The following is a 13,285-nucleotide window of genomic DNA, read 5'->3' as shown; positions in this document are numbered from 1 at the left end:
TCAGGATATATTTCTTGTACAGCTCTCCCTTGAAGCTCTGAAACTGTTCTGCCATTTTCTTCAGAGTCCATCTTTTCACTTTGTCCTCTGTACCCGCGGGAAGGGTGAATGTCTCAAGCATTGTGGTCCACAACATCTCTTTCTCCGAATCTGGGACAAAGCTCTCATGATCTCTGCGTGCCCTTGTTCTTCGCCAGTACACCGTACTGACAGGCACGTAATCCCGCACAACCTAACCGCTGTGACGTACATAGTTCTTGGCAGCTTCGGCTGGGGCACTAGGATGTCCATCTTCTTCCACTTCCATTATGATGTGCCGACCCTCAAGCTTCTTCGCTGCACCTCGTTGCCCACGTGCCCTCTTCTGTCCAACGGAGGGTTGACTACCACTAGCCTCCTCCTCCTGGTTCCCCTCCACATCCCTTTCCACGTGCCCCTGCTGGTTCCCCTCCGCATCCCTCTCCACATTCCCTTCCTCGTTCAAGTACTGGTTTGGATCCTCGTTCCCCTTTTCTTCATTCCAGTACTGGCTGCTTCCCTCCGCGATTGTATCGTACAATATCTGTTCCTCATCGCGGTCAGCCATCTGTTGATACAAGAAACATCTGCTAAGTCACGAGACATTTATGTTTTAACAATCTAAGTCATGTATGCTAAGTGTAAATGTCATACATTAGAACCCTACACAATCTTACGTGCTAAGTCTAATTACAAATCTTGATATAAGCTAAGTCTAGGTGACGTATATTATACAACCCTAGCTAGTAAATAATTATATACTAAGTCTAATTACAAATAAAATAATCTTATATTAAAACTCAAATAATATTACATGCTAAGACTAAAATAGTCATGTATATGCTAAGTGTTTCGTGCGTATATCCTAAGTCTAATTAAGACTACAATAGTCAATTGCTAGGAGTCGCATCAATTCCGTAGTCAATAATTACATACTAATTCTAATTACAAATAAAGTAATCTTATATTAAAACTCAAATAATATTACATGCTAAGACTGAAAGAGTCATGTATGCTAAGTGTAACTGTCGTATATGCTAAGTCTAATTAAGACTAAAATTGTCAATTGCTAGGAGTCGCACCAATTCCGTAGTAAATAATTATATACTAAGTCTAATTACAAATAAAATAATCTTATATTAAACTCAAATAATATTACATGCTAAGATTAAAATAGTCATGTATGCTAAGTGTTTCGTGCGTATATGCTAAGTCTAATTAAGACTACAATAGTCAATTGCTAGGAGTCGCACCAATTCCGTAGTCAATAATTACATACTAAGTCTAATTTGCAATAAAATAATCTTATATTAAAACTCAAATAATATTAGAACACTATACAATCTTATATGCTAAGTCTAATTACAAGTCTAATATTCTTAATTGCATTACAAATATAACAATCATTTATATTATTACGTCACTTGCCTGCACGAATTCCTTCTTGGGCTAGCTCTTCCACTCCGGCTTGAGGGACAACTCTGACAACACGTCTTTTCTGCAAGATACAAAAAATATGTATTAGGATAAATGCGAAGTAACATATATATATATATTGCATTTCACGTTCACGTTCGTTCGCTCGTTCTCATTCACGTTCGTTCTCGTTCACGTTCGTTGTCGTTCTCGTTTACGTTAATTCGTTCGATCGTTCTCGTTCTCGCTCTCGTTAGTTCGATCGTTCTCGTTCTCGTTCACGTTCTCGCGGCAATGTACGTTGACGTGTTCATTCTCGTTCACGTGTTCGTTAACGGCGGTGTGGCGGCATCGGGCCAGCGCTTGGCGCGGCGGCGTGGCGGCTGCGGCGGCGGCGGCGTGGCGACGGCGGCAGCGGCGTGGCGTTGCATGCGGCGGCGAAGGCGGCGGCGTGGCGTGGCGGCGGCGGCGTTGCGCGCGTGGCGACGAAGGCGGCGGCGTGGCGTGCCGGCGGTTGCGTGGCGCGGCGTCGGCGTGGCACGGCGTCGTTGTGGCGCGGCGTCTCGTGGCGGGCGGCGCGATGGAGAGAGAAATCGAGATCGGAGATCGCGATGAAGGGAGAGGCGGCGGCGGCTCTTACCCAAGAGATGCGGCGGCGGCGGAGGAGGCGGAGGCGGCAGCGAGGACGACGAGCTCGAGACGACTGCGAGATACGGCGGCGTCGGCGCGGGGATTTGCCCTAGGCAGTGGCGGCGAAGGAGAGAGGCCGAGAGAGATCGATCGGCCGAAAACGTTAAGTGTTGGTGGTGAAGACGAGGGCGCGCATCGGGAATATATATAGCCCTCGATCTTTAGTCCCGGTTGATGAGAACAACCGGGAGTAAAGATCTTTTCTTTAGTCCCGGTTGTTCTCAACAACCGGGACTAAAGAAAAGATCTTTACTCCCGGTTGTTCTCATCAACCGGGACTAAAGATATTTTCCCGCTATTTCCAAATTCTTTTTAAACCCGGTTAGGGTTAAGAACCGGGACTAAAGATTATAGCACTGCATATTATTTTCGCTTACATATGTGTTTCTAAAATAGAAGTTAATGCATTAACATTATTTAAAGTACAAAGATTAATGACAATTACTTCGAAAAATTATTTTTGTCTGTAATAAATTAAGTGGATAAATCGTAATAAGCAAATATATGACTTAAAATTAATAAAAATTCCAATAATCATATATACTTAGCATATAAATGATATTATTAAATTGGTAAAAACTCTAATTAAGATTTGTATGTACATACTGCATGATTTAAAATTAATAAAAATTGTAATCATCATACATACTTAGCATAGGAATTATATTAAATTAAATGTTAAAAACTCTAATTAACATATGTAAATGCCACATGCATGATTTAAACCTTTTAAAAATTCGAATAGTCATATATAAGTAGCATATGAAAGATAGTAAATTAAATTGTGAAAAACTCTAATTAACATTTGTAAATGCCACATGAATGATTTAATACTTTTAAAAATTCTCTAGTCAATTATAATTAGCATATGAATGATATTCAATTAAATGTAGCATATGAATGATAGTAAATTATGCCATACATCAATTGATTTATATGGATAATCAATACATCCAAAATAGTTTACATCGTGTACACAATAATTACGGCATTACATCGGCGGTGACGGTTGACCGCACGTACTTTCTCCTCACTATTGTTCCCTCCTTGTGATCGCTGCGTGAGTAAGGGGTGTCTTCATTTGATAGGAGGATGCCAGGGTCAATCGTCACCGTGAAAGGGGATTGCCCATCCAACTGATCGTAATCCTCGTCAGTCTTGTCCTTAACTCCGACGATTTTTCTTTTGCCTGGGAGAACCACTTGACGCTTAGGCTCATCAGGCCCTCTGCCCTTCTTTCCTTTGCTAGACATGTCCTTCACGAAAAAGACTTGCGTTACATCATTGGCAAGTACAAAAGGTTCGTCTGAGTATCCAACCTTGTTAAGGTCAACAGTTGTCATACCACTGTCATCAATCATTACGCCTTCACCAGTCAACCTAACCCATTGGCACCGGAACAGAGGAACCTTGAGAGGACCATAGTCAAGTTCCCATATATCCTCGATGGCACCGTAATACGTGGCAGTTGTTCCATCGTGTCCCATGGCATCGACACGAATAGCGCTGTTTTGGTTCGTGCTCTTCATGTCTTGGGCTCTCGTGTAGAATGTGTACCCATTGATCTCATATCTCTGGAATGTCGCGATCGACCCAGACGGTCCCCTCGCCAGGAAGGCAAGTTGTTGGTTGATCGACTCGTTACCCATGAGATGTTGTCGTAGCCACGTGGGGAAAGTATCAATGTGATGCCGTGTAATCCATGCATCGGACTTACCGATGTTCCTGGCGTGAACTAGAGCCAAGTGCTCCTCGATGTAAGGAGCTACCAATGAAGAGTGTTGCAGAACAGTGAAATGGGCTTTACGGAATAAATTGTTGTCTATCGTCATTATTGTTTTCCTTCCGAGAGTTCCCTTTCCCCGTAGTCTCCCTTCATAGCGTGATTCAGGTACCCCGATTGGGCGAAGGTTTTCGATAAATTCTACGCAAAATTCGATGACCTCCTCTGTTCCATAACCCTTGGCGATGCTTGCCTCTGGACGAGCACGGTTATGAACATACTTCTTCAGAACGCCCATGTACCTCTCGAAAGGAAACATGTTGTGTAGGTACACAGGCCCGAGAATACGGATCTCTTTCACAAGGTGACAAAGCAGATGTGTCATTATATTGAAAAATGAAGATGGAAATATCAACTCAAAACTGACGAGACATTGCACCACTTCATTCTGAAGGGCTTCTAATCTATCCGGATCGATAACCTTCTGCGAAATTGCGTTCATGAATGCACATCGCTTTGTTATTGTTGCCCGGACATTGTCTGGAAGGATACCCCTTATTACAACTGGTAGCAGTTGTGTCATCAACACGTGACAGTCATGAGACTTTAGGTTTGTGAACTTCTTCTCCTTCGTGCTTATTATTCGCTTGATATTCGTGGAGTATCCAGACGGTACCTTTATGCTCTCCAAGCATTCAAACATACTTTCCTTCTCTGCCTTGCTAAGAGTGTAGCTGGCTGGACTCAAGTAATGGCTTCCTTTCTCCTTTGGTTCCGGGTGAAGGTCGCCGCGTTGTTCCATATGCTTCAGATCATTACGTGCTTCCAGTGTATCTTTCGACTTTCCGTATACACCTAGGAAGCCAAGAAGGTTTACGCAAAGGTTCTTAGTGAGGTGCATCACGTCGATTGCGTGGCATATGTCCAAGAATTCCCAATATGGTAACTCCCAAAATATAGAGTTCTTTTTCCACATCGCCGCGTGACCATCTTCGCTCTCTATAGGCTGGCTTCCAGGCCCCTTTCCGAACACTACTTTAAGATCTTTAACCATAGCAAACACTGTTTTTCCGCTGCGATGTTTAGGCTTCGTACGGAGGTTGGCCTTATGTTTGAAGTGCTTGCCTTTCTTCCGTACCGGGTGGTTTGCTGCAAGGAATCGACGATGACCCATGTATACAACCTTCCTACAGTGCTTAAGATACGTACTTTCTGTTTTATCCATACAGTGAGTGCAAGCCTTGTACCCCTTATTGGACTGTCCGGATAGGTTGCTAAGTGCAGGCCAATCGTTGATGGTTACGAACAGCAGCGCTCGTAGGTTAAACTCCTCCTGTTTGTCCTCGTCCCACATGGGGACACCTTCTTTCTTCCACAACTGTTTAAGATCTTCGACCAGTGGTCTTAGGTACACATCGATGTCGTTACCAGGTTGCTTGGGGCCTTGAATAATAATCGGCATCATTATGTACTTCCTCTTCATGCATAGCCAGGGGGGGAGGTTGTAGATACACATCGTAACGGGCCAAGTGCTATGGCCGCTGCTCATCTCTCCAAAAGGATTCATGCCATCCGTACTCAAACCAAACCGTATGTTTCGTGCGTCCTTTCCAAATTCTTTAAATTTTCTGTCGATGTTTCGTCACTGCGAACCATCGGCGGGGTGTCTCAGCATCCCGTCCTGTTGACGCTCTTCAGCGTGCCATCGCAACATTCTAGCATTCCCCTTGTTCCTGAACAAACGCCTTAGCCGTGGTATTATAGGGAAATACCACATCACCTTAGTAGGAATTCTCTTCTTTGTTAGCTGCCCGTCAACTTCTCCTGGATCGTCTCGTCTAATCTTGTATCGTAGTGCTTTGCAAACAGGGCATGCTTCTAGGTTCTCATACTCCTCACCACGATATAGGATAAAATCGTTCGGACATGCGTGAATCTTTTGAACTTCCAGTCCTAATGGGCAGACTATCTTCTTAGCCTCGTACGTTGTCTCGGACAATTTGTTTCCCCCCGGAAGAATGTTCTTGACGAGTTTCAATAAATCGCCAAATGCCTTATCACTAACCCCATTTTTTGCCTTCCATTGCAAGAACTCCAGAGTGGTATCCAACTTTTTGTGCCCCTGCTCGCAACCTGGGTACAACGAAGTTCTGTGGTCCTCCAACATCTTGTCCAATTTATGGGCCTCCTTTTCACTTTCGCAGTCCTCCCTAGTGTCCTGCAACATCTGACCAAGATCATCCGCAACGTCGTTACAATCAGCAGCTATTTCCTCCTCGCCCGTTTGATTTTCTTCAAATCCAACATACTGAGCAAAGTCCGGAATATTGTCGTCTTCCACTTCATCTTCTTCCATTTCAACACCTTGCTCTCCGTGGGATGTCCAACAATTATAGCTTGGCATGAACCCCGACTCAAACAAGTAGAAATGAATAGTCCTGGATGCAGAATACTCCTTCTGATTCTTACACTTATTGCATGGACAACAAATAAAACCGCTTTGCCTGTTAGCTTCGGCCACTCTCAGAAAATAGTGCACGCCGTCAATAAACTCTTTGGACCGCCGGTCAGCGTACATCCATTGCCGATCCATCTACATGAGTCAAAAAAAACCGTACACAAATAATTATTCTTACAATAATGACAGTCATACAATAATTATAAGATATCTTTATTCATACAAAAATCATAAAATATTACACCAAATAATTCTTAAAAACTATTTGTAAAGTTTTAAACTAATTTTAATGTGTTTTACTTCTTTTAATTTTCATTTTAGTTTGTTTTCTATTATTTAAGATTAACTTTCACTAGAGTTTTCCTTATCAACTATTTTATAAAACCTTGTTTACCAAATGAACTAAATTTCTATATATTCTTTCTTCCCCACACACATTTTCTCTCTCATCAACTTACAACTAAATTTTAGAGACAAAAAAAGTGTGCAAAACATAGGTGCAAATGTAGTATGACAAAAAAAAACATTGGACGATGAAGTTGCAAACCTTTTAGGCACCTCCGATTTGTATGTAATCACCAAAATAAATTCAATAAAAATTTTGGCATGACCTCCCCTCTTTTTTGAAGAAATTTTGAAGCTTGCTCGGGCAGTTGGAGAAGGAAGAAGACATATATATAGGGGTGGGACTTTAGTCCCGGTTGGTAGCACCAACCGGGGCTAAAGATCACCAGGATCTTTAGCCCCGGTTGGTAATACCAACCGGGACTAAAGTTACGATCTTTATTACCAACCGGGACTAAAGATCCCGGGGGGGCCTAACATGCCCTGACAGCATTCGAACCGGGACTAAAGATGATGTTTAGTCCCGGTTGGTAAAAAAGATCAAATATGCCCGTTACCCTTTTGAACCGGGACTAAAAATCATTTTTAGCCCCGGTTTTTATTGCATCCGGGACTATTGTGGAAATCGGCCGACCGACGAAAAATGGTTTACCACATGGAAGTGACACACACAAATGGAACAATTGAATAAGTTTTTCCGATACTAAACACTGAAGAAGCAAGACAGTCAAGTGCACTAATTGTTCTTAGTTCTCCGGAAATGATAGACACAACTCTCCTGACCAAAAAAAAAAAAGGGAAAAACAATACATCGATATGACGCTGGAGTATATACTCCCTCCTTATTTGACGCCGTTAACTTTTTTAAACATGTTTGACCGTTTGTCTTATTTAAAAATTTTTGTGAAATGTGTAAAACTATGTGTATACATAAGAGTATATTTAATAATAAATCAAATGATAGAAAAAGAATTAATAATTATTTAAATTTTTTGAATAAGACAAACAGTCAAACATTTTTAAAAAAATCAACGGCGTCAAACATTTTGGGATGGAGGGAGTATAAGACTAAACATAGCTAGTACTACTGAACTTGATAGTATCGGAGTATTAATTTTGCAATAGGTATGACTAAAGCCCCATCCCTACGCCATTCATTTGATTGTCCCAAGTTAACAATAAGCTTGGACATCAGCTCCTTAATAACACCTGGGCATGTGTCGATTAAGTACTCAAACTCATCGGTTTCCATGACTGCATTCAGAGATCTTGACGTCCTGAGGAACTCGAAGCATGCCTCCTTGAGCGCGTGGCAACTATGTTTCTCAGCTAGTAACAAAATATTCGCAATCGAACCCGTGTCAATGTTCTTGGACAACTTATCTTCGCAGATCAGCTTCAGCCTCTCTAGGTTGTACCTGTCCGCCGCGACGAGCAGATGCTGGGCCATCGCCGCCTCGTCCCGCCGCTTCATCTTCGGCAACGAGTCGGTGTAGATGAAAGTAAGCATGGCCTCAAACACCTCCTCCTCCATGTCGTCGATAGCTATGGCGCTCTTGGTGGTGCTCTCCTTCATCCGGCCATAGAGCTCCGCCTTGAACACCGGCGACCGCGCCGCGAGCACCAGCCGGTGCGCGTCGAACACCTTCTTTCCCACCTGGAACTCGACGTCGGCGGCTTCCTTGCTGATCAGGAGACGGCCGTAATGCCGGTGCATGTCGGACGGCGGCACGACGACGGTAAGCGGCGGCGTGACGGCCAGGTCTATTCTGATGCTGAAGCAATCGTCCTTGAGATACAGTGGATTCTCCAGAGATTCCCTCTTGATGAAGTTCTTGTAACCCCAATACTTCTTCTCGGAGAAGTTTACCAGCACGGTGGTGAATGTGTAGGACGATACCGGATTCCCCTCAATGACGAGTAAACTGAAGATGGCCTGCGCTTTCACGGCCTCCTCCGCGGCGTCATTGTCATTGAGGTAGAGGAAGAAGGCCACGTAATCGGCTTCAGCTTCCTCGGCGCCAATAACCCCATTGGGGAAGTACCCCACATGCCAGGTGTGGCCTGCCGCGGTGAACGCCGGATACTTCATGCTGCAGCCATTGGGGACGGCCTTGGTGCGTGAGTACTCGACGATCTTGAGCTCGTATCTCATGGCGCCGGCGAAGATGGTGGAGGTTGACCCGGTGGCGGCGGCGGCAGCGGCGGAGGCACGCGTGGTCCGTCGGTGTATCGGTCGGCGCATGATGGTGGCCCGGGTGAAGCGGTGGGACGCGGCCGCGGCGGCGACGGTAGAGGATGACGGTGCCGGCGATGAGAGGAGGAAGATGATCGGGGAGAAAGACTATTGGACTCCTTTTGTACTGAAAATGCGTGACGCACGTACAGATCCGACGCAGTCTGGATAGTTACCATTCTATAATAAACCTTACCAAAATACTCCTATTACTGTCTGGAGTAGCAATGGAAGGAGTTCTTCGCAGTTCGCACGCCATATTTCTTTTGGTAATAGTACGCGGTTATTTGGTATGTTGCCAAATTTTGGTAGGTGTTTGAGGAAAAAAATTTAAAAATATATTTTTATTTTTCATATTTTGCATTTATATATATGTTCGAGATTAATTTGCAAAAATATACCTAATCCGCAGATTAGATGCGCGGGAGCGACCGGTCCCGCAGGCTAGAGATGCGGTATCGCGCCGGTCCCGCAGGACAGGCGGGCGTTGCATGCCGAGCGCTCCCGCATATTGGATGTGCGGGACCGCGGCTCCCGCACGCGTCTCCTCCTGAATTGTGAATAATGTCCCGCACGGAAAACGGAGCAGTAGATTGGCACGTGATTAATTAATTATTAGTTTTTTTTCAAAATTGGATCAATATAATTATTTTAAGTAAATTTTGTATAAAAACTTTTTTTTGTTAAAAATGTACTGTTTAGTACTTTGAAAAGCGTGCGCGTGGAAAAGGAAGGAGATGAGTTGAAAAAATTAGGGGAATACCACAGGAAACCGGATCGCTTCCGCATAACCGGCCCCTCTCTCCCGCACGGCGGATGCGCGGGACTGCCACTCTGTCCTTTCCAAATTGTGAATACCTTTCCAAACTGTGAATACATGTCCTGCACGGAAAACGGAGCAGTACATTAGCACATGATAAATTAATTATTAGTTAAACTTTTTTTCAAAAATGGATTAATAAGATTTTTTCGAGCAACTTTAGTATAGAAACTTTTTGCAAAAAATACAACGTTTAGCAGTTTGAAAAGCGTGCGCGTGAAAAATGAAGAAGATGAGTTGGAAAAAATTGGGGGATTAACACGGAATAACAAGAGACTCGCTCGGTACCGCGCACTGGAACCGCGGGACCGCGCTGGTCCCACGCCGCTATTATGCGATACCGCCGCGCTCACCCGCGGAGCTGACGTCCCATCGCTCCCGCGTATCGGCGCCGCGGTACCGACTCGGTCCCGCAGTCTGGCCGTGCGGGACCGGTTCGGTCGCGCATCCCGGTTCCGCGTGACTGACTCGAGTCTGCGGTACGTTCTCGCTCCCGCGCAACCATTCCGCGGATTAGATATATTTTTGTAAATTAATCTCAGACAGGTATATAAATGCAAAATATGAAAAATAAAAGTATATTTTCAATTTTTTTCCGGTGTTTGAGCTTGTAGTTGTTTTGGCTAAGCCAATTGTTCTCAGTTTTGGCAGTAAATCAAGTGGACGTTTAACTCGATTAGCTTTTCCTTTTTCTGTTTTTCTGAGCAAAATTCGTTATAAGACATTTTAGAACATGATCTTTTTTCCTCGCAAAAAAAAGAACATGATCTTTTCTAGAGGACATGATAAACATGATTTTTTTTCTAGAAGACAGTAAAAACGCGGTGAGATCCACTTTGGGATGAGAATGATACGCAGCGAGGTGGTGGATGCCAGCAGGAATGGGAAAGCGGGGAGAGCCTGAGGTCCACTCCAAGTGGAAAGGAAGTCTGGTTTCTATGAAAACTGGCCGATTAAAGGAAAGAAAACAAAAAAAAGTCCAGTTCGAGTCCCTTAACTATAGGTTAGATCTAATTCGTTTCCCTTAACCATAAAACCTAATATACTAGGTGAAACCCCGAGCATTGTTGCGAGAATTTAGTATGATAACAATAAAAAAAAATATGTAAGATAGCTAGATAATATAAGATTAAGTAAATAAATGTGGTTTATGATAATTTAAATTTAAATAGTATGTAGAATAGTGATTCAAACGTTAAAAGTAAGGTGGTATGACTTTATGGAAGAAGAAAAATAGGAAAATAGTTTGGACCGTAGATTAATCATCTAAAGGCTAAAAACAATTGATGTGATATGACTTGATTAGAAGAAAAAAGAGAAAGATAATTTGGACCATAGATTAATCATTTAAGCACTAACTAAGTGAGGATGAACTATATAAGTATATAGAATATCATAAAACATAATAAAAATATGCATTGAAACATTTTGTAAATTATGTTGGATGATAATTTAACATGTTTGTATTTGAAAAGCTCTTAAATTATAAAAAGCTATAAAAATATAGCATGTTTGCATGATGTTTAAATGTGATGATAGTTAGTGGATGATGATGTGGTATCTTGTTAATTAGTGGATGATGATGTGACATCTTGTTAGTGGATGATGATGTAGCATCTTTGCATGTTAAGCTTAAGGAGTTAGTGGGGGATAAATTTATACTAAGATAGGATATGAACTCCTATCAGTATTAAAATTGTGTAAAATGATTTCCTCGGTTATTTTAAGGGTGTGGTTTTTGAAGCTGTTCCACATTGGCGCATTGTAGGAGATGATTACAAGGGTAAAGCATACATGCTCCTAATTATAAAACTCATACAAATACAAGTACGAGTGGTACATGAAACAAGAAAATTTGTTCAAAAGAAATCAAAGCGCAACAAGCTTAGCGATTAGCTCCCTCAGGATAACGGGGCAGCTTGTGGCCAGATGCTCAAACCCATCCGTCGCCTCCACTGCCTTGAGATTCCCGGGTGAGTAGAGGAAATCCATGCACGCCTTCTTCAAGCTCGGGCAGCGGTGCTGCTCAGCCAGCGCCAGCGTGGTCGCGGCGGAGCTCACGTCTATCCGCTTGCACAGCTTGTCCTCGCAGATCAGCTTCAGCCTCTCCAGGTTGTACCTGTCCGCCGCGACGAGCAGATGCTGCGCCATGGATGAGGTCTCCTGTGTCAGCAAAACGGAATGATCAAACTCTGAAATCGCTCACACTCGCTCACTCTGAAGATTGCCGGACAACGACAGTAACCTGAAGAAGTTCAGGAAACGTCAAAAAACTGAAGAACAGAGTAGAATTTTTTGTACAGCGCAACTTCGGCTGCTTTTCGGTTTTTCTCTCTTTATTCTCCTCCACCAAAACGGAGTTTGTTACATGCACAACTGAAAGAAACGAGCAACCCGGATCGGCTACTGACCGCGCCATCCCACGATCTGAAACCGGGTCATTCGGCAGCTAAACCAAAACTGAAAACATGCAGAAGGAAACAGCTATTCTACCGGCCAGCCAAAACAACCTTCAGCCAGCCACTACGTGCATGCAAAACTGAAATATAAAATGCTCAAGATTACATAGTTATTCCAACATCCTGATCCTTCCCGTCCAACTCCGGCGCCGCGTCCGTGTATATGAAGTGGAGGAGCGCCTTGAACGCCCGCGCCTCGACGCCGTCCACGCGCGCCTTGCCGCCGCCGGCGGTGCTCTCCTTCATGGCGCCGAAGAGCTCCGCCCGGAACACCGACGACCGGGCGGCGAGCACGCACCTGTGCGCGGCGAACGACTCGCCGCCGACCTCGAACGTCACGTCGGCGCCCTCCTCGCTCTGGAGGAGCGCCTCCATGTCCCTGTTCAGCTCCGGCAACGGCACGGCGACGTCGACGACGGCCGGAGGATCAGCCACGGCGGATGGTTCCTTCATGAGGACTAAACCCAACAATCTCCCCTGTCACACATCAGGCCCAACAATCTCCCCCGTCACATCAACCCATGTGACCCCGAAGACTTGTTACCTGGCCTCGCCACCATGTGACCCATAGAGATTGTTTCAGGTTCCCAACCTAGGCTCTGATATCACTTGTTAGAGTGCGCAGCTCGGCTCACTAACCATGGGCCCCTGTCACACATCAGGCCCAACAATCTCCCCCGTCACATCAACCCATGTGACCCCGAAGACTTGTTACCTGGCCTCGCCACCATGTGACCCATGGAAATTGTTTCAGGTTCCCAACCTAGGCTCTGATATCACTTGTTAGAGTGCGCAGCTCGGCTCACTAACCATGGGCCACCCAGGTCACATTGGGCATGCTCCACCACTGGCCCAACCAGAGCCATAACTTTAGGTTCTGAGCCTACACAACCCAAAAGACCAGTCTGATGGGTGAGGACCGTCCCCACCTTTTAAATCGTGCTCCCCCATCATCAATTACCGATGTGGGACTAAACCCAACAATTGAAAAAACAAAATATTTAAAAATGAATTTAGAGTCCATATTGAAATATAATTAGAAATAATAGATTGGGAATTAGAAAAGTAGAAATATTGGAAGAAGAGTCTACGGTCCACCACGTTTGCTCTCATGGCCTAG

General features: G+C 44.2%; 2 protein-coding genes across 2 annotated transcripts; both read right to left on the bottom strand.

Annotated features, from left to right (window-relative positions):
• Positions 1 to 7,734: 7,734 nt before the first annotated feature.
• On the bottom strand, positions 7,735 to 8,895 carry LOC107279093 (BTB/POZ and MATH domain-containing protein 1-like). Its single transcript, XM_015758173.1, has one exon. It carries the CDS (start codon positions 8,893 to 8,895, stop codon positions 7,735 to 7,737), a length of 1,161 nt encoding a protein of 386 aa, XP_015613659.1.
• A 3,108-nt stretch (positions 8,896 to 12,003) lies between these two features.
• On the bottom strand, positions 12,004 to 12,985 carry LOC9271544 (BTB/POZ and MATH domain-containing protein 2-like). The gene has a single exon (XM_026020623.2). The coding sequence runs from the start codon at positions 12,616 to 12,618 to the stop codon at positions 12,268 to 12,270; it is 351 nt and encodes a 116-aa protein (XP_025876408.1). The 5' UTR covers positions 12,619 to 12,985; the 3' UTR covers positions 12,004 to 12,267.
• Positions 12,986 to 13,285: the final 300 nt, after the last annotated feature.

The sequence above is a fragment of the Oryza sativa genome, chromosome 10, assembly GCF_034140825.1.
Source record: "Oryza sativa Japonica Group chromosome 10, ASM3414082v1".
Classification (NCBI taxonomy): Eukaryota; Viridiplantae; Streptophyta; class Magnoliopsida; order Poales; family Poaceae; genus Oryza; species Oryza sativa.
The sequence above is the reverse complement of the archived record's forward strand: the minus strand, read 5'-3'. Positions and strand labels throughout refer to the sequence as shown.